The following is a 24,166-nucleotide window of genomic DNA, read 5'->3' as shown; positions in this document are numbered from 1 at the left end:
GTAGCTTCATTTTATTCAGCATCTTTGTGTTGATATTCATCAGTGGTCAGTCTTATTCTTTAACTTGCCCTAGTTTTTAGTATTTAAAATGATAATTTTTGATATTTAAATTTGCTATTTTTGGGGGGCATATTTAATTTCTGGTATTTAAAATCTTTTTTTTTCTCACAGGAGTATCCTATTTTAAGAGACAATTTATGTAAAATTAAAGTTAGTTTTTCTTTAAATATTTGCTAGAAAAACAACTGTTTGCACACGTATACATATATTGTATTTCATTTATACTTTAACATATTTAACATGGATTGCTCCACCTGCCATGGGGGGGGGGAGGAAGGAGGGGAAAAATGAGAACAAAAGGTTTGGCAATTGTCAAGGCTGTAAAATTACCCACGCATCTATCTGGTAAATAAAAACTATTAAAAAATACATATTTGCTAGAATTCACTTGTAAATCTCTTTGCTCTCTGGCTTCCTTCTCTACCCCCTCCTCACGTCCCACCCCACCTGCCAGGTTCATTCATGGTTCTTTCAATTTATTTTTGTTCTGTAAATCTGGGTACCTTATGTTTTGGTAAATATTCATCCATTTCTCACTTTTGTTGCAATTCAAATTGGGCAAAAGAGTTTCTACTAATACTTTCCTTTATTTCATCAGCCTCAGGTCTCTGCCCATTCCAAGTCATCCTCCATTAAGTTACCAAAATGATTATTCTGATGCACAAGTCAGTTTCTCTTTGTCTCTTTCTGTCTCTGTCTGTCACACACCCTTGGTTTTCCTCACCCTTCTGCAATCTAATGGCTTCTGGTAATTATTTCTTTTTATCCTTTGGTAGCTCGTTTGTACATATTTGCTTTCTATCTCCCCCATTACATCATGAGCTCCTTTAGGGCAGAGACTGTCAGCGTCTTTTTCCATACCCTTTGCCTGGCACAGTATCTGACACATAGTAGGCACTTCAAAAATACTAATTGACTGATTTTCTTCCTGTTTTCTGTTAAAATAATTTTGTTCTTTAAAAAAAAAATAGTCAATTAGCTGGGAGTTTGGGGTCCAGATTTTATTCATTTCTTCATTTCACTGACTGAAGCAAGCCCCGCCTCCCAAGGTGACGTCACAGGTCTCCGCCTTTCTGCGGTTTTCACCTGGGTTGGGGTGTTGCGCATTCTGCGAAAAGGGGCTGCCAGCATCCCCAGCTCCATCAGCCTCTCACTCACGCACCCCCGGCCTGCTTGATCCCCACTGGGAGTTCCCTGTGTGTAGGAGGTAAGTAACGTCCCGCAGGGCGTCCCTTTTGCTCCCTTCTTCCCTCCACAGAATCCCCAGGGGCGTGTAGGTGTGGGCAGCCCCCCACCTCCTCCGCGCTCCGGACCTCCAGGCAAGGCCTTTGGGGCTTTACCCATGGATGGATCCGCAGCTGGATGGGCCCCGAACCCTGTCTGTGTGGAGGGGTGGGGTCCTTCCCTACGCATTCGTCGCTCCCCTCCTCCCCCGCCTACCTTCGGCGCCCCCCTCCTCACTGTTGCTTTACGTGCCCGCCCCCAGCCATCCCCTAGGTGGAGCACGGCCCGAAGGTGGGACTGCTTGGAAATAGCTCTTAATTTTTGCATCTTTTAATTTTTTTAATTTTCTTTTTTAGTTTTTTTTTTTTTTTGTGTGTGTGTGTTTTTTTGTTTTTTGTTTTTTTCAAGTTTGTTTGCTCTTCCTCCCATTTCTGTTTTATCTCCCTCTAGCACCCCAACTCATTAAAAAGAGAAAAAGATCGCCTTTAGAACAAATATGCATAATCAAAGAAAACAAATCCCTATTTTGGCTGTGTCTGAAAATGTGTCTTCTTGTGCATCTATTATTCCCTCACCAGTCAAGATGTGGGTCCCCTGCTTCATTATCAGTCTTCTGGGACGGTAATTGGTCTTTTCATTGTTTAGAGTTAGTTCTGAAACCTTTCATGAGGGCAAAGCTCACCCCTTTTAGGCTCTCTGAACTGGATGCAGAGTTTTAAAAGGCCTACCACAGATGGGCAACTCCCTATCTTTGAATACTTAAAAATGGACAAAAGGATTATCCGTTACCTGGGTGATGTGTGTTTTGCTCGGGGGAGGGAGGGGATATGAGTGCATAGTCTATTTAAAGAAATGCTTTATTATAATATAGAACAGTACTATGGCTAATGATCATTGATATAATGTCACCTATAGAACATTAACCTATTTAATTGGATTAGGAAAAGAAATTCTCTTATTTTGAAGTTTTTTAAAATTTATTTTTTTTTACAAGCATTTATTTTCACTTCTTCCTACTGGCACTCCCCTCCCTGGCCACCACAACAATGCCAAATGTCTCACAATAAAGATGTATGTTCTAACAAAACCAATTCCTATCTAGGCCGTGTCCAAAAGACAGCTGTGATTCTGGAATTTCAAGCCCATCACTTCTTTGACAGGGAGTGGGTAGCTGTCCTCTGAATTGTATTAATACATTTTATAAAGGTTTTTAAACTTTTTTTCTCTATAATGGCATTAAGTAAGTTCTAGTTCTGCTCATTTCAATCTGTATCAGATTTTAAGAATTTTTTTCCCAGTTTCCTCAGAAACTGTCCATTCCTTATGTCACAATAAAATATTATCCTGCTATTATATTCATAGACCACAGTTTAATTATTTCACCATATATAGACTCCTTCTTAGTTTCCAGCTTTTGGCTACTTTAAAAGGAGCTCCTATAAATATTTTGTATGGATGGATCTTTTTCCTTTTTCTTTGCTCCCTATGTGGTCTAAGCCCCATGGTGATATAGTTAGGCCACAATTTAGTAACTTTTGGGGTATAATTATAAATTGCTTTCCAGTATGTCTTAACCAATTTGCATCTCTCCTAGCAATGCTTTTGGGGTGTGTGTTTTCTTGAAGCCTGTGCAATATTTGTTGTTTGTTGTATTTATTATTTGTTTATCAATGGATATTTATAAAGTATCTACTATATGCCAGCCACTGTGGGAAAGACTGAGGATACGAATACCAAAAAACAAAGACAATCCTTGTTTCCAGGAGTTTACAATGTAATGGAGGAAGATTACACACAAAAGAAAGCTGGAAAGTGTGTGTGGGGAAGGTGTGTGTTTGTGACAGTCAGACAGAAAGAAGGAGGGAAAGGGAGGGAAGGGGGGAGAGAGAGACAGAGAGACAGAGAGAGAGACAGAGAGACAGAGAGAGAGACAGAGACACAGAGAGAGAGACAGAGACAGAGACAGAGACAGAGAGACAGAGAGAGAGAGAGAGAGAGAGAGAGAGAGAGAGAGAGAGAGAGAGAGAGAGAGAGAGAGAGAGAGAGAGAGAGAGAGATTAGGGAGGGAGAGAGAGAAGGAAGGGAGGGAGAGAGGGAGAGAGAGACACAGACACAGACAGACAGACAGAGATAGATGAGAGAGTATGTTTCTTTTTTCATCCTTGACAGCCAGTCTGATGGGTGGGAGATGGAACCTTAAAGTTCCTTTGATTTGAATTTCTCTAATTATTAGTAGCTTGGAGCATTTTATAATATGGTTGTTGATTTCTGGGATTTTTTCCTTTGAAGCCTAGCTCTTCATAGCTTTTGAACATTTATAATATGAATGGATAATGTCTGAAAAATCTGAATCAATTTAATATGTATACACAACATATTATATAAACCCTTTAATAGAGTAATTTGTTACAAATTTCCCTCCATTAACATATTTCCCTTTTAATTTTAATTGCATTAGATTTGTTTGTGCAAAAGCCTTTTCAGTTTTATATAATCAAAATTGTTCATTTTATTTTCTGTGATCATCTTTATAGCTTGTTTGCTCCCAGTTTCTTCCTTTATCTCTAGATGTGAATGCTAATTTTTTTCCTTGCTCCTCTAATTTCTCCATAGTCTATAATGGACATTCTTAATCATAGTGGATGACACATCAGACTCTCTTTTATAAAATGCTATACAGTATTAACAACATTGTCACCCGTACAGGACTGTATTTTAGTGGGACAAAATTGCATATAATTATTGATAGCCAAAAAAAAAAAAAAAGGTACTGCCCATTTGGATTCAGAATTTTAAAATCTCAATATTTCTATAATGACAGAGCAGGACTCTTACCTTGACTGCAAAATTCGTCAAGGATTCCATACCATATATTCATCCCATGATACTATATTTATTATAACTCAGATTTGTACTTAGTGGACAGGGTTAATCTGATAAAAATGAGATAAAGTGAATACCTCTATTGTACTCTCTGTCTCATTTTGTTTAAGAATACCCTTAGTTTCTTCTATAGAACAGTTGAAAAGAATGATAAAAGATGGTTTTGAAGCTTGGATAATTATGCTTACAGTTTTTTTTTCAGTGTTGAATCACTCCTACACTCCTGGTATAAATAACACCTGGTCTTAGTGTATGATCTTTGTGATATATTGCTGTAATCTCCTTGCTAATATTTTGTTTAAATTTTTTTTGCATCAATATTCATTAGGAAAATCAGGCTTTATTTTTCTTTATCTTCTTTTGCTTTCCCTGGTTAGGGCATCAAAACCATATTTATGTCATAGAATGAATTTGGTAGGATACCTCTATTTTATTAAATAGGTAAAGATTTGGCAGAATTCACTTATAAATCCATCCGGTCTTGGAGATTTTTCTTAGGGAGCTAATTTGTTGCTCATTCAATTTCTTTTTCTAAGATAAGTTTATTCAAGGATTCCATTTCCTATTCTGTTAACCTAGGTAATTTACATTTTTGTATATTTTCATCTATTTCACTTAGATTGTCAATATTATTGGCAAATAATTAGACTAATATCTCCTAATAATTGCTTTAATTTCATCTTCACTACTGGTATATTCACTTTTTTCATTTTTGACTGGTAATTTGTGTTTCTTTTATTTTTAAGCAAATTAACCAAATATTTGTTTTATAGAATTTTTCATAAAATCATCTTCCAGTTTTGCTTGTTAGTTTAGTGTTTTTTTTAAACTTTCACTTTTATTAATCACTCCTTTGATTTTTTTAGGATTTTTATTTGGTGCTTAATTGAAGATTGTTCATATGTTTTTATTTCTTTTTTTTTTAAACCTGGATATCCCATTCATGAATCTGCTCTTTCCTTTGTTTATTATGTAAGTGTTTAGAGAGATAAAATTTCTTCTAAGTATTGCTTTAGCTGCATTTTACAAATTTTAGTTTCTTGTCTTATTGTTGTTATACCCCTCCCTCAATTCTGCAAGGTATATATTGGGCTAGAGAAAAGTAGTAATCTGTAAATCTTTATCCTTTAAAGGATTTGGCAGCCAGCCTCTTATTTCTTTCTTCAACATTGTTGATAATAATGCAAAATAAAGAAAAGAAGAAAATAATGAGCAGAAGTGAAACAGTGAAAAAGTTTGAAAATATACATAGTATATCATACCTCTAGATCTCCTACCCTCTTCTTTCAACATGCTTTTATATATGCATTATATATTGCAAAAATTAAATATATAGAAAGATCATATGATAAAAATGTTAGAAGAGAACAGATCATATGCCTCTTGCAATTATGAGTAAGGTATATATTCTTAACCAAACAAGGAATAGAGGCAATTACAAAAGACAAATTTAATACTTTAGATTACATACAATGGAAGAGCTTTTGCATAGACAAAATGAATGCACCCTTGGATCAGCAAGGAAGTGATCAAACAAGAAAAAAAAACTTATCAAATTGTAATCGAATTGCATAAAATTCAATATTTGCATGTGTGGTTGCTAATTCCATTTACATTGTTGAAATCTTTGAATATATTGCTTTCTTGGTTCTTCTTACCTGACTGCATCAGTTCATATAGATCTTTCTATAGTTCTCTGTATTCATGCTCATCCTTTCTTATAGCACAGTAGCATTCCATTATATTCATGCACCACAATTTGTTTAGCCATTCCCCCACTGGTTAAACTCTATTTTGTTTTTCATTTTTTGCTAACTCCACAAGTGATGCTAAAAATATGTTTTTCTATATGGATCTTATTTCTTGTCAGTTTCCTCTTTGAGAAATAAATCTAGTAATGCATCATCTAGGTCAAAGGATATGAACATTGCAGTAATTTTCTTTGAATATTTTAAAATTCCTTTGCAAAATGGTTGTAGCAGTTCATAGCTGCACTGGCAAATCATTAGTGAACCTACCTTCCCATAATCCCTTCATCACAGATTATTTCCATTTTTTTCAAGGTATGAGATGGAACCAGGGTTATTTTGATTTAGATTTCTCTTAATAGTGATTTGGAACTTTTTTTCATGTGGTTGAAATTACTTTGCATTTCCTCTTTTGAAAATTTGTTGTTCATATTATTTTAGCACTTATTTAAGGGCAAACATTTTTTGTTCTCTTATGTATCTGTTAATTGTTTGTATATCTTAGATCCAAACACCTTGTAATAGCAATTTATTACAAAGATACTTTTTTACATTCAACTACTTTCTTGCTTTTACAAAATGCATTTGTTTTATCTATGTAGAAGGTTTTCCATTTTACATAATCTAAGGTATTCGATTTATCTTTTGTAATTGCCTCTATTCCTTGGTTTGGTTAAGAATACATCTCAGACCCATAATTGTGAGAGGCATATGATATGCTTCTTTTCCATATTTTTAATTGTATGTATAATAAGGGTATGTATCCATTTTAAAAGAATTCTGGGATATGGTGCAAGTTTTGTCTAATGTCTACAATATTGCTTTTGGGTTTCTCAGTCATTTTTATCAAATGGGAATTTTTTTATAAGAGCAATTTGCATTTTCCACCTTATTGAACACTGGATTATTAAAATTCTTGTTGTTGATTCTCTCTTGTCTAGTTTTTCCCATCTACTTCTTTTTCCCACCAATCTTCCAATTTTCTATCTACTTTGTTTTTTCCAATCTACTATATAGATTGGAACCTACCTATAAACCAAAGTTATAACCAACCCTCATAACCAATCCTAGATAGTTCTGATGAGTGCTGCTTTATAATATAATTTGAAATCTTCAGTCCCTGCCTTATTTGATCATTGATCTTTGATTTTTCCAAATAAATTTTGTTATTAATATATATATATATATATATATATATATATAAAAATCTATTAAGGCTCCTTCAGATAATTTAACTGGCTTATCATTAAAAGGCCAAATTAAATTTGGTAGTATTTTCATTTTTATTCTATTGACACAGCCCAGCTGTCATTTAAATTATTCTTTATTTCTTGAAGAGACCTTTTGTAAGTGCATCTCTTTAAGTGTTTTGTGTGCATTTGAAAATTGATCTACAGATATTTTAAGCCTTTCCTAGTTACTTGGAACGAAATTTCCATATTATTCCCTATTTTGTTTTTTTTTTATTGTTGCATAGAAATGCAGTTGATTTTTGAGGGTTTATTTTGTGATTTATCTTAGGTTGAAATGAACCTATGTGGAGCCAATTTTTGAAAGAAAAGAGAGATTATTGAAAACAAGAAAATAAGAGCACCCAAAGTATGTGAGACTCTATGAGAGAAATCCATAAGAGCAGTCTTTTTATATAGGTAACAAAGTAGAAACTCCCCCCCCCCCCAAGTAATTAGGGTTAAGTGACTTGCCCAGGGTCACACAGCTATGAAGTGTTAAATGTCAGAGGTCAAATTTGAACTCAGGTCCTCCTGATTTCAAGGATGGTGCTCTATGTACTTCACCACCTAGTTGCCCCTCTAAATATCTTAAAATAACTCATGTGTAAAACACATCTCAGAACTTATTTTAATACAACTATTTTTCAGAATTTTCATCCAGAAATTTCCATTGGAATGTTTATCATGACCTTCATGCCTTAATAATGTTGCTATAACATTGACTGAATAATCTCTTTAAGTCTGGTTCCTGGTCTTGGCAGGAGGTAAGGAATTATATAGGACTACTCCCTAAAACTATTCTGTGTTATAAGATTGTTACAAGACTGTTCAGTTAAGCTGTGTGGTCATTCAGAAGGATTTCTTGACATGGTTAAAACCTTAGCCAGGTCGTTCTTGAAGACGATCTCCACAAATACTTTCCCTATATTGCAAATTGGGCTAATAAAAGAATCTTTTTTACTTCTCCAACTGGAAAAGGTACTTTCTCCAATAAGTGGAAGTAAAATCTAGGCTTCTACTGAAACCTCAAGCTAAAAGCTAGTGGGAAGAACTCACATTTATTATATTTGTGTTAACATGTATATAAATTTACATAGAGAATGATCACACACACATACACACACACACACACACACACACACACACACACACACACACACACACAGAAAGAAAACACTAGAATAAGCAAATACAATGTTCCAGAGGAAAATCCTTTGAGAGGATGGATGCTCCTGGAAGCATGAGACAAGGAAAAACTCCCAACTGAGGCAGGAATAACAAAAAAGAAACTATGATGTTTTGTGGTCTGGTTTAAAACAGGGAAAAGTTTACCTGGTGAATTACTCTGGCCTTGGTTCAAAATTTTGGATTATTATTTGCTACAAGATTTAAAAACAGTATTAGCAGATTAAAACTAAAACAGACGATTTTTGTTTATAGAATGAATTAATGGATCCTTAAAATGAATTTAAATAATATGATGTAATTTCCCCCTTCAATATGCCATTAGTCATAATTAAAGGATGATATATTTAAAAAATTTTAATTTTGTTTTTCTCAATTACACGTAAAAACAATTTTAACTTTCATACATTTGCAATTTTGAGTTCCAAATTCTCTTCCACTTTCCTTGCCTCCCAAATCATTGAGAAGAAAAATAACTTTATAAAACTAATACATATGAATTTATACAAAAAGCATTTCCATTTAAATCTTGTTGTGAAAGAAGACAGACCAAAAAAGAAAAAAAATAACCTCAAGAAAAATAAGGGGGTAAAACAAACAAACATTATGCTTTTACTTGCATTCAGATTCCTTCAGTTCTTTCTCTGAAAGTGGATAGTGTTTTTCATTACAGGTCTTTCATAATTATCTTAGATTTTTCTATTATTGTAAATAACTGTCATTCAAAGTTGATTGTTGTATAATATTGCTCTTAGTGTGCATACTTTTTTGATTTTGCTCATTTCACTTTCTATCAGTCCATGTAAATCTTTCCAGGTTTTTCTGAAAGCATCATGTCTATCACTTCTTTTAGCACAATAGAATCTCATCATAATCATATACCACAATTTTTTTTAGCCATTCCCCAATTGATGGGTATTTCCTAAATTTCCAGTTCTTTCCCACAATAAAAACAGCAAATATAAATATTTTTGTACATGTAGGTCTTTTTCATTTTTTTCCTTTTTTTGATTCTTTTGGAATACAGACCTAGTAGTTGTATTGCTAGGTCAATAACTATGCGCCTTTTTATAGTTCTTTAGGAATAGTTCCAAATTGTTCTCCAGAATGTTTGGACTGGTTCCAACCATTGCTACCAAAAGTACATTCAAATGTCCTAATTTTTTCACATTCCTTCAGACATTGATCATTGATCCCTTTCTATCATATTACCCAGTCTGATAGGTATGAGATGGTAACAGAGGTTTGTTTTAATTCACAGTTCTTTAGTCAGGGGTGATTTAGAGTATTTTTTTCATATGACTAGAGGCAGTTTTTATTTCTTTAAAATCTACCTGTTCATATTCTTTTAGTATTTTTCAATTACTCATGTTATTATTAATTTGACTCATTTCTTTATATATTTGAAAGATGATGAGGCCTCTGTTAGAGAAATTTGATGTGAATATTCCTCTCTCTACCCAGTGTTCTGCTTTCTTTCTAATATTAGCAGCATTGGCTTGTCTGTGCCAAAGCCTTTTAATTGAATATGATCAAAATTGTCCATTTTACAACCCATAATGATTTCTATTTCTTACTTGGTAATAGATTCTTGTAATCTATGGATCTGAGAGGTAATCTCTTCCATGCTCCCCTAATTTGTTTATGGTATTGCCCTTTATTTCTATATGCCCTAATAATACATGGTCAAATTTTTTTTGTGTGTATTTCTGAGGGGAAAAGAGGTATGAGTTTGTCAGAGGTCTATCATATATAATTTTTCTAAAATTCTATTCATTTTAACTTTCTATTGTTTATTTTTTGCTTAGATTTATCTATATAGAAGGGGAAAATGGAAGGGAAATACTGTTTTATTATTTCTTTCTACCTGTAACTCATTTACCTTTCCTTTTAAAACACTTTGGTGTTTTAAAAACTTAGTGCCTATAAGTTTAGTATTGATTTTACTTCATTGTATATGGTTCCTTTTAGCAAGATGTAATTTTCTTGCTTATTATCTCTTTTCATTTGATCTACTTATTCTTTCATTTTGTCTGAAATCACAATTGCTATCCCTGCTTTTTTTTTTTTTTAACTTCAGCATAATAGTTTCTACTCCAGCTTCCTTACAGCTTTCTCTTTGTGTCTCTTAGGAGGTGAGAAGTGGATTCTTCTGATTACTATTTTACTCACTGGTTCTAGGATATCACGGCTTTCAGGTAGTCCAAGGATTTTAAAATTATCTCACTTTGATCCATTTTCCAGGTAAGTTGTTTTTCCCAAAGAAATATTTAATGTTTTCTTTCTAGTTTTTCATTCTTTTGATTTGTTATATTGTTTTTTGATGTCTCATGGAGGTATTAGCATCTATTTTCTCGTTTCTGATTTTTAAGTAATTATTTTTTTTCAGTGAGTTGTATTTTTTTTTCGATTTCTGTAAGATTTCATTTATTATTTATTTCCTGGTGAAATGTTTTCAACTTCTTATATCTGTATTTCTGTGAATAGGGTTTTAAAAATTGTATTACTATAGTTCCTTGCATCTCTTCCAGGCAGATTCTCGCCTCTTTTATATGGTCTACAATTACTGTAAGTGGCCTTTCTCTTTCTTTCTCTTCTTGTTGTGTTTTACTGGTAATGTGGATAAATTTTGTATGTTGCTATTTCACTGAAGCTATTAATTATTTCCACTAATTTAGTTGGCAATGCTTTGCAAGTAAATAGTCATAGATCCTTCAAAAAGTGATGTTTTGTTTTCTCGGTGTCTAATGATTAATTCCCTCATTTCTAGTGCAACAGCAATAATGGTGATAAAGGACACTCTTGCTTCCACCTTGATTTTACATTAAAATCTTCTAGTTTTTCCCCATGACAGATTATGTTTTCTTGTACTTTTTACATAGATATGAATGAGATAGTACTTATCAATTTAAAAGAAGCTCCATTTCTTCCTATGCTTTCAATTGATTTTAATAGGAATAAATATCAACCAGAGCTTTCTCTACATCTACTAAAATGATCATGTGATTGATTAATATGGTCGATTGTGATTATACTTTTGCTAATACTGAGCCTACCTTGATAGTATTAATCCCTCATGTACAACCCTGAGTTAAATACTACCATATATAAACTTTGATGATGTTTGTGTAATATGTTGTACTTGTTAATGTTTGATTTACAATTTTTCTTGCATTAGTACTCATTAGAGAAATTGGTTTAGTTTTTAGTGTTTTTCAGAGTTTTCTTTTGATATTTCCCAATTCCCCACTTTTACGTACCTGTTGTGATATGGGAGCCACCTGCCAGTGGCTGCTGGAGGCCTAACTCAGACCTGTAGAATGGATCTCTTCATGTGAGAGGATGATGATGATACAAGAAAAGACTGAGAGGCAGTTACATTCTCTGACCTCTCCACTGAGAGGCAGTTGCATGGTCTGACCTCTCTTCTCTTCCCTCTTGCCTCCAATTTATTTCATTGCCAATCCATAAGGAGTATCTGTGTTAGTAAAGGCTGCTTTGCAACTCCTTCAAGTATTATGATTCATAGCTGTGGAGGCTCTCAGAGAATTGATCTGCACCTTCACCTAGGCATGCTCTTTAACATGTCTCTGATAGTGGATAACATCTTTCTTTATAATTACAAGTTTTTCCATATGTTTCTAAATTCACCAATGCATCATATCCTATACCACAGCAAAATTCCAATCTTCTCCTTTTTTAAAAGTTATTTTAAATAGCATAAAACAGTATTGATTAATATGACTGACATAGTATGGTTTCCCTATTTTTCTCTTTTGATTAAATCTATTTTAGCTTTAATTTTGTTTGAGATCAATGATCACTACCTCTATTTTTTTCTAAAAAAACTCTATTCCTGATCATTATTATGTTTATGTGTATCTCTTCTTTTCTATCCTTCATTACTCTTTTGCTAGAATTCTATCTGATACCTTGCCTTGGTACTGCTTAACTTACTCCCCCTTCCAAGAATCCCTTCTTTATTCCCTGCCTCCATCCTTCCACAACCTCTTTATCCCATTCCTGTTAATTTACACACCTTATCCCATTCTTATTAAACTGCACTTCCCCCTTCCCAATTCATGTACACCCTTATTTTTTCTGAGTTTAGAAAGCTTTTATACCCTTCTAAATGTATGCGTGTGGTGTGTATGTATGTATTGCTCTGCTTTGATCCATCCCTGATGTGAGTAGGATTCCAGAACTACTAGCCCTCTTCCTCCACCCAATGCCTGTGTGTCAGTTCTTATCATTCGCTTTATTTGTATAAGATAATCACTCTTTTTACCTTTTTCTACATGGTTTTGGTAGTTAGAATCACCTCAGTTTTACCCCAATCTTTCTTTCAAACTAACCAAATATTAATGACAATCTTAGACATATTGTTTACATTTGCTTTTTCTAGCATTTTTAGTTTTGTGCCCAGTTCATCTCCTTTTTGTCTATTTTATTCATGTAAGCATTAGAGATACAACATTTCTCCTAAGAAGTGCTTTGGCTGCATCCCATAAGTTTTGATATGTTGTTTCATTATAATAAATCTCTTGGATGAAATTATTGTTTTCATGATTTTTTGTTTGATCCACTCATTCTTTAGGTCTAGATTAATTTCCAATTGGTTTTTAGTCTATCTTTCTCTGACCTTCTATTGAATGTAATTTTTATTGCATCATGATCTGAAAAGGATGCATTTACTATTTTTGCCTTTCTGCATTTGATTTTGAGGTTTTTATGCCCTAATACATGGCACATTTTTGTGTAGGTGCCATGCTGAGAAAGAGGTATATTGCTTTCTATCCCAATTATTTTTGCTCCAGAGGTCTATCATATTTATGTTTTATAAGTTTCTATTAACCTCCCTAATTTCTTTCTTGTTTATTTTGTGTATATTCTAAGAAGGGGAGGTTGAGGTTCCCCCATTAATACAGTTTTGCTTTCTATTTTTTCCTGTAACTGACTTAACTTTTCTATGAAATTGGATACTGTACCATTTAATGCATATATATTTAGTATTTATATTATTTTATTGTCTATGGTGCCTTAACCCTTCCTTCTTTATCTTTAATTAGGTGTGTTTTTTCTTTTGTTTGCTTGACATCAGAATTGCTACCCCTGCTTTTTTTGCTTCAGCTGAAGTTTAATATATTCTGCTCCAGCCTCTCTGTTTCAAATGTATTGTAAACAACATATTGTAGGATTCTGTTTTTTAATCCAATCTGTTGTTTTTATTTTATGGGAGAATTCATTTCATTCACATTCAGTTATGATTACCAGTTGTGTATTTCCCTCCATCCTATATTCTCCCCTGTACATACTTTTCCCCCCTCCCTTTCCACTCTTTCCCTCCTCACTAGTGTTTTGTTTCTGATCAAATCCTTTCTCAATTTGCCCTCCCTTTTATCATTCCCTCCTTCCTTCAGTAACCCTTTTCTCTTACTGTTTCTGCCCTCCAATCTAGTCCCTCCCTTTTCTTTCCCCTCTTTCCTTTCCCTTCCCCAGAGGGAAACTCAACTGACTGTGATGTTATTCCCCAGCCAAAACTGATGAGATTAAGCTTCAGACAATGCTCATTCCTCTCCCTTTTTTAATCTCAATTCTAATGGGTCTTTTATGCTTTTTTATATGATCTAATTTATTTGCTCCCTTTTTTCCTTTAATATCATCACATCAGAGTCAACTTATACCCACACCCTCTGTCTATGTATACCCCATTCTAAGTGCCCTAATAAAAGATTCAGTTTTCAAGAGTTACAAGTATCATCTTCCCATGTAGGAAATATTTCTAGGGAACAGTTTAACCTTTAAAAATGTGTTCTTTTTCTCCTTTTTACCTTTTTATACTTCTCTTGACTCCTGTATTTGTAGATAGAATTTTTGTTTAATTTTGAACTTTTCAATAGAAGTTATTGAAGTCCCCTACTTCATTGAAGGTCCATCTCCTCCCCTGCTTAGTCTTACTGGCTAGTTGATTGATTCTTGGTTGTAATCCCTGATCTTTTGCCTTTTGGAATATGATATTCCAGGCCATCTGATCCTTTATTGTAGAAGCTGCCAAGCCCTGAGTAATCCTAATTGTGGCTCCTTGATACTTGGATTATTAATTTTTTTTTTCTGGCAGCCTTCAGTATTTTTCCTTGAGATTATAATTCTGGAGTTTTGCAATGATGTTTCTTGGAGTTTTTCTTGTGGGATCTCTTTTTCAGAGGTGATCAATAGATTTTTTCCATGACTATTTTGCTATCTGGTTCTAGTATATATAATATATATTAGTATACATATATATCATATACATATATACTAGTATATGTGGATGTGGATATGGATGTACATTTTCCATCCCAAGTCTATTGTAATTGCTTTGAATCAACACATTGTCCAGAAGAGCCAAATCCATCACATAATCTTGCTACTGTGTACAGTGTTCTCTTGGTTCTGTTCACTTCACTTAGCTTCAATTCATGTAAGTCTTTCCAGGCTTTTCTGAAATCAGCCTGCTCATCACTTCTTATAGAACAATAATATTCTATTACATTCATATACCAGAACTTACTCAGCCATTCCCTAATTAATGGACGTTCATTCAATTTCCAGTTCCTTGCCACTACAAAAAGGACTGTTACAATTTCGTACATGTGGGTCCTTTCCTCTCTTTTATAATCTCTTTGGGATATTGATCCAATATTGGGCATAGTTCCATATTGCTCTCCAGAATAGTTGGATCATTTCATAATTCCACCAACAATGTATTAGTGTCCTAGTTTTCCCACATCCCTGCCAACATTTATCATTATCTTTTTCTGTCATCTTAGCCAATCTAAGAGATGCAAAGTGACACCTTAGAGTTGTCTTAATTTATCATAAGTTCTTTAAAATTGTTGTGGATCATTGTACCCATCAGAGTAGCTAAGTTTTTCATAGTTGATCATTGGTATGCTATTTTTGCTACTGTGTACAATATTTACCTTGCATCAGTTCATAAGTCTTCAGAGGTCTTTCTGAAAAGATCCTGCTTCACATTTCTTATAGCACAATAGTAACTTGTTCAGGATGCTAATACTGACATAGTCATGTGTAATATTACATCCCTGGAATAGTTCATCTTTTTGAATGCTATGGGAATAATTATCAAAGCTTATGAAATAAAAAAAATACATCACTCCATAGACTAGACTGGAACACATCTGAGCTAGTGTAATAAAGTGAATGGGTTTAAAATCTGAGGTATTCAGCTGGAAGTTATAATCCATTTTATATCCTAAACCACTTAGAAAATGAGCATTTCTGCCTGTTACTAGATATATATATTTCTGTACAAATTAAGATCCATAAATATTTTCAAATGATGTAAAAAAATGGGGGGTTGATATAATAGTTTCTGGGACCTAACTGTTATTCTAATAATAATTGAAATTAAATCAGAAACATCTTCAGCTTGGTTTGAAGAAATGAATTTTAGTTTAATTAGTTCTCTTAGAAGAGAATAATTTATAGAATAATTTGTGTTACACCAATGGAAAACTCAATTTTATTTGGGATTCTTATTTAATGTGGAAATAACACTTATTGTTTCCTGTGGTACAAGTATATTTAATTATCAGAAATTATTTGATGAGCACTGTTTTTAAAAAAATTTATTAAAGCTTTTTATTTACAAAACATATGCATGGCTAATTTTTCAACATTGACCCTTGCAAAACTTTTTGTTCCAAATTTTTCCCTCCTTCCCCACACCCCTTCCCCTAGATGGCAGGTAGTCCAATACATTTAAATATGTTAAAATATATGTTAAATCCAATATATGTATACATATTTGTACAGTTATCTTGCTGCACAAGAAAAATCGGATCAAGAAGGAAAAAATAACCTGAGAAAGAAAACAAAATGCAAGCAAACATCAACAGAAAGCGTGAAAATGCTATGTTGTGGTCCACACTCAGTTCCCACAGTCCTCTCTCTGGGTGTAGATGGCTCTCTTCATCACTGAACAATAGGAACTGGTTTGAATCATCTCATTGTTGAAGAGAGCCACGTCCATCAGAATTGATCATCGTATAATCTTGCTGTTGCCGTGTATAATGATCTCCTGGTTCTGCTCATTTCACTTAGCATCAGTTCATGTAAGTCTCTCCAGGCCTCTCTGAAATCATCCTGTTGGTTGTTTCTTACAGAACAATAATATTCCATAACATTCATTACCATAATTTATTCAGCCATTCTCCAATTGATGGGCATCCATTCACTTTCCAGTTTCTTGCCACTACAAAAAGGGCTGCCACAAACATTTTTGTGTATGTGGATCCCTTTCCCTTCTTTAAGATCTCTTTAGGATATAAACCCAGTAAAAACATTATTGGGTCAAAGGGTATGTATGCATAGTTTGATAACTTTGGGAGCATAGTTCCAAATTGCTTTCCAGAATGGTTGGATCCATTCACAATTCTACCAACAATGTATCAGTGTCCCAGTTTTCCCACATCCCCTCCAACTTTCATCATCTTTTCTTGTCATCTTAGCCAATATGAGAGGCATGTAGTGATATCTCAGAGTTGTCTTAATTTGCATTTCTCTGATCTATAGTGATTTGGAACACCTTTTCATATGACTAAAAATAGTTTCAATTTCTTCATCTGAAAATTGTCTGTTCATGTCCTCTGACCATTTATCAATTGGAGAATGGCTTGAATTCTTATAAATTTGAGTTAATTTTCTATATATTTTAGAAATGAGGCCTTATCAGAACCTTCGAATGTGAAAATGTTTTCCCAATAAGCACTGTTTTAAAATTGATTACTTCAGTGTATCTACTTGTCACATCCCAAGTCTTTTGCTACAATTGTAGTTAACTTGATAATTTTTATGGAACTCCATCACTGTAACATAAGTCATCTTATAAAATGTCTTATAATATGGTTTTAATGTGTCTTTATCTTTAATGTCTTTATCTGCCTCTGTTCCTCCTAAAGCAGAAATAAAATAATTGAATTGGAATTGGAATTAAATTAAGTAATATTTAATTTTGGAGTTTGAAGATATTTGTTTAAATAAAAACTAAAACAAAAAAGTAAATACACTAAGAAAATAACAAGGTTAAATGAATATATGTGTGTAATTTGGAAGTTCTTAGGAGTTCTGTTTTTTGTGGTATTTAAAACATTTAGTTTGCACTTGAATGTTTTACATATCAATATAACAGAAACCCTTTAACTTGTTGTTAACAATGTTTATGCTTAACATAAAGAGTACAGAGGGGTACAGAGTTTAGATAAAGACAGAAATAGTATAAGGTATTTTATAACTTAAATTGTCTGAAGTTTTATGTGAAATATGGTCTCCTAGTTTGATGTTTCCTTTATTCTGTTATTTATCATGTCAGAACCCCAAGAGTCCATCTGGTTTCCACCACATATACTAATTGTTAGAGAAGTAAACTTGGTGACTAGAATTGAAATCTTGCATTGAGATCTGTTTTGTAAAAGATTTTAGCAGAAATGTCTAAAGAATCCTTACAAATAACTTTGAAACAGAAAGGAAGTCCATGAGAGCATGATTGTTTTCAAACTGCCCCAAAAAGATATGTGTCAGGGATCAGATGACTACACTGAATGTCTGAAATCCAAAATGAAATGGATTGATTGGATGGATCTTGGGAAGTGTTACACAATTGCAGCGAGACAATGTTTTTTTTTTTGTTTTTTTGTTTTTTTAATATTTATGTCTGCTATTGCACCTCTTTGGCTTTTATTTTCTATATCAATATACTAACTTATCTCAGTTTTCTTGATGTTGTATGATTTTTCCCTCTGGATTAATCCATAATTTTGAACATTCTTTCTATGAATTTGTTTATGGTTCTGATTCTGGTCTCACTTTGTAATTGGAATTATTCTGTATCAGTGGCAAGATGTAAAAGTGCCAACGTCTCCTGTTAGTTTTCAGTCTATTGCCCTCTATCCTTGTGAAGTGTTTTTTCTTTTGTTTTTAGAGACCCTCCCTGGGTCCACATTCCATAGGAATGTTTTACCAAGTGCACACTTTGTGGACATTGGCAAACCAAAGGGTTGCCTCTTCCCATGAGTGTGTGGGGAGTGAATGGTAATGAATCCCCTGAACTTGTCTTTTAAAGTTACTATATTTTGCAGAAGCACTGAAGCTGGAGAATGCAAGAGGCCTTGAACATGTCAAGAATGAAGCCCACCTTGAGCTGACACATTTTGATTTTGCACCCCATGCACCCTGTGTGTCTATGGGAGTCAAGATGGGCTCCAGTCAGTCTGCTCCAGACTGAGAAACTTTCTGCAACTGGGACCTCTGTAAATAAGCAGACTCTCATATATGTTCATGGTCTTACAGTTCCCAAAGGGAAAGAATTGCTTTTGACTTTTTATTTATTCACTATTTCTTCTTTCCTTTGGGAGGTCCTTTCTCCCTCTTCTATGATTTTTACTTTTTCTCTATAACTTAAATAACAGACTTGCTTTGCACTTAAAACTCTTTAATATGTAGGGTTCCCACATACATTTTCCTTTGTCTTGTAATAAATCCAGCTGCAATGCATGTCTCATGGAGCTGTGATACATTTTTTGACATAGTATTCTATGCATAATATGTTGATTATTATTTTTTTCTGTTTCTGTTGATATTTCACTTTGCTCATTTGCTATTTTATTGATTTGATTTTTCCCTCTTTTTAATAAAATTAATAAAAGGTTTATCAATTTCATTAGTCTTTTCAAAGAATCAGTTTCAGATATCATTTCTTTAGAATATTTTTGTTTTCAATTTAGGTTTCTCCTCAAGTTTTTAATATCTTTGATTTTTTTATTTTGAGCTTGTTCATTTGTTGGCTTTCTAATAATTTCAATGAATTTCATCTCATTATTCCCCTTATTTTCTTTCTTAAAGTGTATATGTGTGTGTGTATTTTCCATAGAACTGCTTTATTTGCACCTGAAAAATTTTCTCCCATAATTCTTTTTCAAATAATTACTTAAAAAAATTATCCTTTGAAATTCTCATTTTCTTTTAATGGTTTCATTGTTATGTTGCCATTTTGCTCTGTCTTTTGTTTGTGCCGTTTGAACCAATTACTACTTTTATTAAGAGGTGGGGGTAGGGAACTGACAACACTTTTTTGTCTCTCCTCTCTCCTCCCCAGTTTCTCTTTCCAGAGTCCAAGAAAGAAACATCACAGCTCTAGCTCTTTGAGTCACGAATCCTTATCCTGCACTGATGGCCACTGACAATGCTGCCCACACCCCACCATATCGGGTCCTGGTCCGGGTGTCTGAGAGTTACTTTGACATGGGGAAGAAATTACAAAAGTATTTCCAGAACCCATGGAAGTCTAGGGGAGGCAAGTGCAAGGTCAAAGCTGGTCCCACTGAAGACACTTTCTGGGTAGACTTTTATAAGAAACAAGCCAAGGAAGGAGTGATAGCAAAGAGAGATCACTCTGTAACCATCAATGATACAAATGATACAGTATCATATGTGAACATCTTCATAGAAACAAATGAAACCCCCGAAAAGAAGCCCGAAATCCCCAAAGAGAGCAAAGCTTTGGAAACAAACCAGATTTTCTCTCAGATTCAGACACTCCCAAAGGAATTACCAGATAAGAAGCAACCAGAAGAAGAAGGTGCTACTAGCTCCTCTGATTTCTTCATTCAAAAGATATTTCTTCATGTGGAAGCCCAGCTTACTTTCAAGCTTTCTATAGAGCAAAGGGAGATAATTATTAGCCTCTGTCCAGATGTAAAAATAGAAGGAGGCCATTATGGACCTGAAAAACTGATTGGTGACTATGAAGATATTGGAAAAATTTATCAGTTCTTAAAGGAGAAGATGCTGGGAAAGAAGCAGAAACAAAATTTGTCTTGCTCAATCTCAGCAGAAGAAATTGAAGAAATTGAAGAAATCGAAGAAATCGAAGAAATTATAAGAAATGACTGCAACAGTCTTGTTCTTTACTCAAGCCCAAGACACAGCATAGAAGACGAATTGGACCTGATTTCAGTTCCTGCGCATTTGTTTGAATATTTCAAATATGTCTTTGCTGATACTCTGGGCAGAATAGAAAGTGAGAATCAAGTTCAAATCCGAAGTGCTTTTTCATGTCCTATAGGCAATGTATATTTAGACTTCAAGACAAGTAAGTCATGGGACAGACAATTGGCTCAAGATGCTTTTACCAGAATATTTCAGAGGGAAATACAGAATGTGTCCCAACATGATATGCATTTCACAGATAATAAGCTGGCACTTGAAGTACAAAAATCACTGACTCAAACATTTCATAATATCCATGTTAAAGCTGAAGAAAAAGACTTAATCCTCTGGGGAAGCCCAAAGGATATTTTAGATGCTCAAGATTTCATTGAAGAAAGCTTCTCTGAGAAACAACCTGAGGAAACGATGTTTTACCCAAACTTGAAGAATGGAATTGAGGTTGATACCTATCTCTGGCGTCTTCTGGGCCAAGAAATCAGAGAAATAGAGAAAACATATTTTACTGTAATGGAATTGATAAACAAACCCAAAACTGGGAAAACACTCATTGTATTTAAACCAAAAAACAAAGATTTAGACCTCTCTGCACATGCTTATGAAGATTTCATTGATCTCTTTCAGATGCTCTTGCCTCAGATCATCAAAGAGGTAGTGATTCTGAAACCATTAGACCAAAAGAAAAAGGGCCGGGTTGAAAAGGCATTATTTGAAAACCTGGAAAGAAAGCACTCCCATGTGAACTTTGAATGGGATAAACCAGAACTGACACTGACTGGTTTGCCCAAGTACCTTGACAAAGCAATGAAATACATCAAGAGATATTTCAAAATTGAACATCCTGCTCAGCAGAGACAATTATCTCTTCCTTGGAGAGAATTAGAGTAGATACTCCAAATCTTTCTTGGACAAAAATGGTAATGATTTCAAAGATGGCTTTATCTCCCTCTAATGGATTGCTTTAACTGTGGGCTTAGGAAAAGAGGAGTTTGCCATCTCTCTAGAAATCATTCACCATAAAAGTCCTCCCAAAGTACAAGCATGAGTTCTGTGACCCTTGTATCAGACAGGCCATGAAATATGTCAGTGTGCTCTGTATGTCAGATTTCCTATTATATCACGAAAGGGAACAATGACGAGTACTTATAGGATTTCTTCATTTCTAGTTTGTAATTCATGTGACAATATTCTGTTTCATTATCACAGGCATGAAGGCATATAGACAGAAGATCATACCAAACCAAGAAAATGTTAGAAAGGAACAAGATGGTTGTCATACTTGACAAATAATGTGAAAGGTTTTCTATTTCCTCAGAAGGACTTTTGACCAAAGGCTGTTTATTCACAATAGGACAGTTTCAGACATCGGGATTCAAGGATGTGATCACCAGGAATGGTATTCACAAAGTTACACAATTTGGGGCCAGAAAACTTTGTTTGCCATGGTCTCAGCTATCTGCAACAAATTAAGCTGAAGTTGGAAGTGGAAGAATTAAGAGTCTTGATTTCAAGGATGTCTTGAAAGCTGGGCTTACAAAAACTGTAGTTGTGGAAAGCAAGCAGAGCAATCATTAAAATATGTGTGTTTAGAGAAAAATAAAAGAATTTGAGAAGAAATTAGTTGTTTAGGTATGAGTGGGATGAACTTCTGTTAACCTGTCTAATTTCTTGGAGTTTTAAACTTTTTATTAGATAAACCGAGAACCCAGTAGGAATGTAAAAATTGCTCTAGTGAGCACCTAAAGTGTACTTCTCAGTACTTTCCTGCCTGTCTCCATTTTGCTGTCACCAGGGATGCTGGAGTTAAGGAATCTCCCATTGTCCCACTTGTACATATGATGACCCTCAGAACCATTCTTCTTATATGTGAAAAGCTTTTGGTGACCTCAGAACTCACCAGAGCTAGTGCCCTTCTAATTGGAATGATAGTCAGGAATATTAAAAAAAAGATTGAAGACATCTTGATAAAAGTTATAATCTCAACATACTTCGATTAATCCTTCACATCAGAAAGAAACTATCCATCCTTAGGGCTCTGGCAAATTTAATATAAATTGAAGAGTGAAGATATTTCTGTTTTAAATAAAATCTAGTGACATTCAGTCACTTTCAAGAGCAAGTAGAAATCTTGTGGCATTCAGAGCTCTTCATAACCTTTTCCCTTCCTTCACTCCCCCACTATGGATTATGTGCTTTAGTGATACTGGCCTCCTTGACATTCACTGCACAAGAAATTCCACCTTTGTGGATTGTGCATTTTCACTGTATATCCCCATGCCTGGAATTCTTTCAGTATTCATTTTTACGTTCTGGTTTTTCTATGCCTTCTTTCAATTCCTACCTAAAATCCTACCTTCTACATGAAGACTTTCCCAAATCCCCTTAATATTAGTGTTTTTCCTGTGTGAATTATCTCCAATTTGTCTTATAGATAGGTTGCTTGTACAAAGTTGTTTGCTTATTGTCTCCCCTATTAGACTTTGAGCTACTTGAGAGCAGAGGCTGTCGTTTGCCTTCTTTTGTTTCCCCACCACATAGCACAGTGCCTAGAATATAGTAGGTACTGCTACTCATTGAATAACTGACTTTGCGCAGGTTCATTGACATGAAAAAGACAAGCGGCATTGGTTTGTTTACTGCCCTGGTCTTTGCATTCCTAGCTCCCCCTTTCAGGTGTACCTTGTGGTAATTGTTCTGTTTGTGTAGTCTTGGTGAAAACACATTTATGACCAAATATTTTCTGACTTTGAACCTCCAGAAAATTGTCTGTTTAATTTGCCATTGTTCAAAGTTTCCTCTCAAAAGTGTACTTGTAGTGGAACAGATGAAATGTCCATTGATCTCTGAATGAGTCTACCTTTGTATTTGCTACAAAAACTTAACAAAAATATTTATTAGAAGCTTATATCCTGGATCCTGTGGCATTGTTTAGAAAAGGAAAGAGAACTTGTGATACAGAGAAGTTCATTTCCCAGTTAGGAACTGCTTATTCACTGGTAACAATGCCAGTTACACCCTATTGTCCTTGTATAGAATGTTAAATATTAGAGCTCAAAGGAATTGTAGTTGGGTCTTTAAATAATTGAATCATCTTGATTTGACTGTATGCTTATGTCTGAGGAGATGTGATTTAATGACTGTGTGAAATGCTTCTAATAAAGTCAAAACTCTGTGATCATAAAAAAGTTATGGTCTGTTAATAATTTGCTATTTCTGTGTTTTTTTCCATCTGTTTTGCAGTGTGTCTGTGCTCTAAATTGACATGGTCAATTTTTGTAAAAGTTCCATGTGCTACTGTGAAATGTGCATTCCCATTTAGAAGATACTAGAAGTCTTTCTCATCTATTTTCTCTATAAATTTGTTCAGTTCTTAATTTTCCTTTTTATTTGTATTTCTATTAAAATTATTGCAAAGTGAGAGATATCGATGATTTATTATATAAAGAAATTCATCTATACTCTTACCTTTTTAGGAGGTACAAATCAGTAATCTGTACCTCATAAATAAAGTCAATTTTACCTCATAAATAAATTAATTCTTCATCTGAGGCAGAAGAATACTTGAGTCTTAAGTTTGGAGAACTTAGGCGACAAAGTTTTTGGAGACACAAGCACAGGTTGAAGACTGGGAATGTGCAGTGAATTATGGTGAGCCCTTTGAAATAAACAACCTTAATTTCTTGCAAATATCTAAAAAAAATAGTAGGTGAATCACAGGAATTGCATAAATTTAGATAAACTGATACACAAAATAACTTTATTTCATTTCTCTTCATTTTCTTACCAGTAAAATCAGACAGTTACATGGGTACTGTCTCTTTTTGGTAA

The 24,166-nt window shown here is 34.1% G+C and overlaps 1 protein-coding gene across 2 annotated transcripts; it reads left to right on the top strand.

Moving 5' to 3' along the window:
- The first annotated feature begins 1,136 nt into the window (after positions 1 to 1,136).
- On the top strand, positions 1,137 to 23,523 carry LOC141549249 (E3 ubiquitin-protein ligase DTX3L-like). Of its 2 annotated transcripts, XM_074278690.1 has the most exons (5): positions 1,137 to 1,267; positions 10,465 to 10,576; positions 10,864 to 10,900; positions 16,151 to 16,449; positions 19,488 to 23,523. In XM_074278690.1, the coding sequence occupies exon 5, from the start codon at positions 19,562 to 19,564 to the stop codon at positions 21,224 to 21,226; it is 1,665 nt and encodes a 554-aa protein (XP_074134791.1). In that variant the 5' UTR covers positions 1,137 to 1,267; positions 10,465 to 10,576; positions 10,864 to 10,900; positions 16,151 to 16,449; positions 19,488 to 19,561; the 3' UTR covers positions 21,227 to 23,523. The 2 variants fall into 2 exon arrangements, with proteins under 2 accessions (XP_074134791.1, XP_074134790.1); XM_074278689.1 differs by lacking the exon at positions 16,151 to 16,449.
- The last annotated feature ends 643 nt before the right edge of the window (positions 23,524 to 24,166 follow it).

This window comes from Sminthopsis crassicaudata, chromosome X (genome assembly GCF_048593235.1).
Source record: "Sminthopsis crassicaudata isolate SCR6 chromosome X, ASM4859323v1, whole genome shotgun sequence".
NCBI lineage: Eukaryota > Metazoa > Chordata > Mammalia > Dasyuromorphia > Dasyuridae > Sminthopsis > Sminthopsis crassicaudata.
The sequence above is the reverse complement of the archived record's forward strand: the minus strand, read 5'-3'. Positions and strand labels throughout refer to the sequence as shown.